General features: G+C 43.5%; 1 protein-coding gene across 1 annotated transcript; it reads left to right on the top strand.

Annotated features, from left to right (window-relative positions):
* Nucleotides 1-116: 116 nt before the first annotated feature.
* Nucleotides 117-532, top strand: LOC100944530 (proteasome assembly chaperone 4-like). The gene has a single exon (XM_023515073.1). The coding sequence runs from the start codon at nucleotides 156-158 to the stop codon at nucleotides 522-524; it is 369 nt and encodes a 122-aa protein (XP_023370841.1). The 5' UTR covers nucleotides 117-155; the 3' UTR covers nucleotides 525-532.
* Nucleotides 533-876: the final 344 nt, after the last annotated feature.

The raw sequence follows: 876 nt of genomic DNA, 5'->3' as shown, positions 1-876 counted from the left end.
AGTCCCGTAATATTCTCATGAGCACACCCTGGGAGTCTTCTTCTCAAAGAGACTCCAAATGTTTTTCCGGAAAGTTACCTCAAAGATACAGAAATTGGGGCTGGTGGCGACGGGGACCCAGGCAGGCGTAGTGAGCTGGGGGCTGGCCAGGCGGCATGGAGGGGACGTTGGCTGGTGCTTCAGGGGAAGTCTCCCTGCATGACTTCAGGGCCAGGCTGTGGGAGCAGCTTGTCCACTTTCACGTCATGTGGCTGACCGACTCACTGTTCCTGTGGGTGGGAGCCACACGGCACCTGCTCAACCTCACTGTGGCCTTGTATAACTGCTATGACTCCATCCCCGTGTCCACCTCCCTGCTTGGAGATACTTCTGACACGACCTCCACTGGCCTTGTCCAGCACCCAGCCAGAAAGACCACCAAACAGGTCAGCTATTACCTTCAAAACACAGACAGTAACTTCACATTACTTGTAGAAAACAGGATCAAGGAAGAAATGAGACTTTTCTGGAAAAGTTCTTGCTGAGTGGCAGAGGTGAGAATTTGTAACTTATGTACAATGTACATTTGAATAAATAGATTGGATTTCATTTTGCCATCAAAAAAAAAAAAAAGATTAAGTCATATAAACAATATTTTACTTTGTCATATTTTATACTATTTTAATAAATTTAAATTTATTAAAATTAACTCCAAAAAAAAAAAAAAAGATACAGAAATCTTGGCCCTGGAGACAATTCCAGGCCTTGAATCTTATTATCATTGGCCCAGTAAAGGAGATGGATAACCAGAAAAAAACTATTCTTCCTAACCATAGATAGATGCTAACAGGTTTATCACAAGTCAGAGAGGTCTTTCAGAGTGGGTCAAGTTTGAGA

The sequence above is a fragment of the Otolemur garnettii genome, unplaced genomic scaffold (genome assembly GCF_000181295.1).
Source record: "Otolemur garnettii isolate 467f Iridium unplaced genomic scaffold, OtoGar3 scaffold00065, whole genome shotgun sequence".
Taxonomy (NCBI): Eukaryota; Metazoa; Chordata; class Mammalia; order Primates; family Galagidae; genus Otolemur; species Otolemur garnettii.
This window is presented reverse-complemented; position numbering and strand designations above follow the sequence as displayed.

Excerpts from the sequence above, each read along its gene's own strand:
- LOC100944530 (XM_023515073.1), top strand. The coding sequence starts at position 156 with ATGGAGGGGACGTTGGCTGGTGCTTCAGGGGAAGTCTCCCTGCATGAC.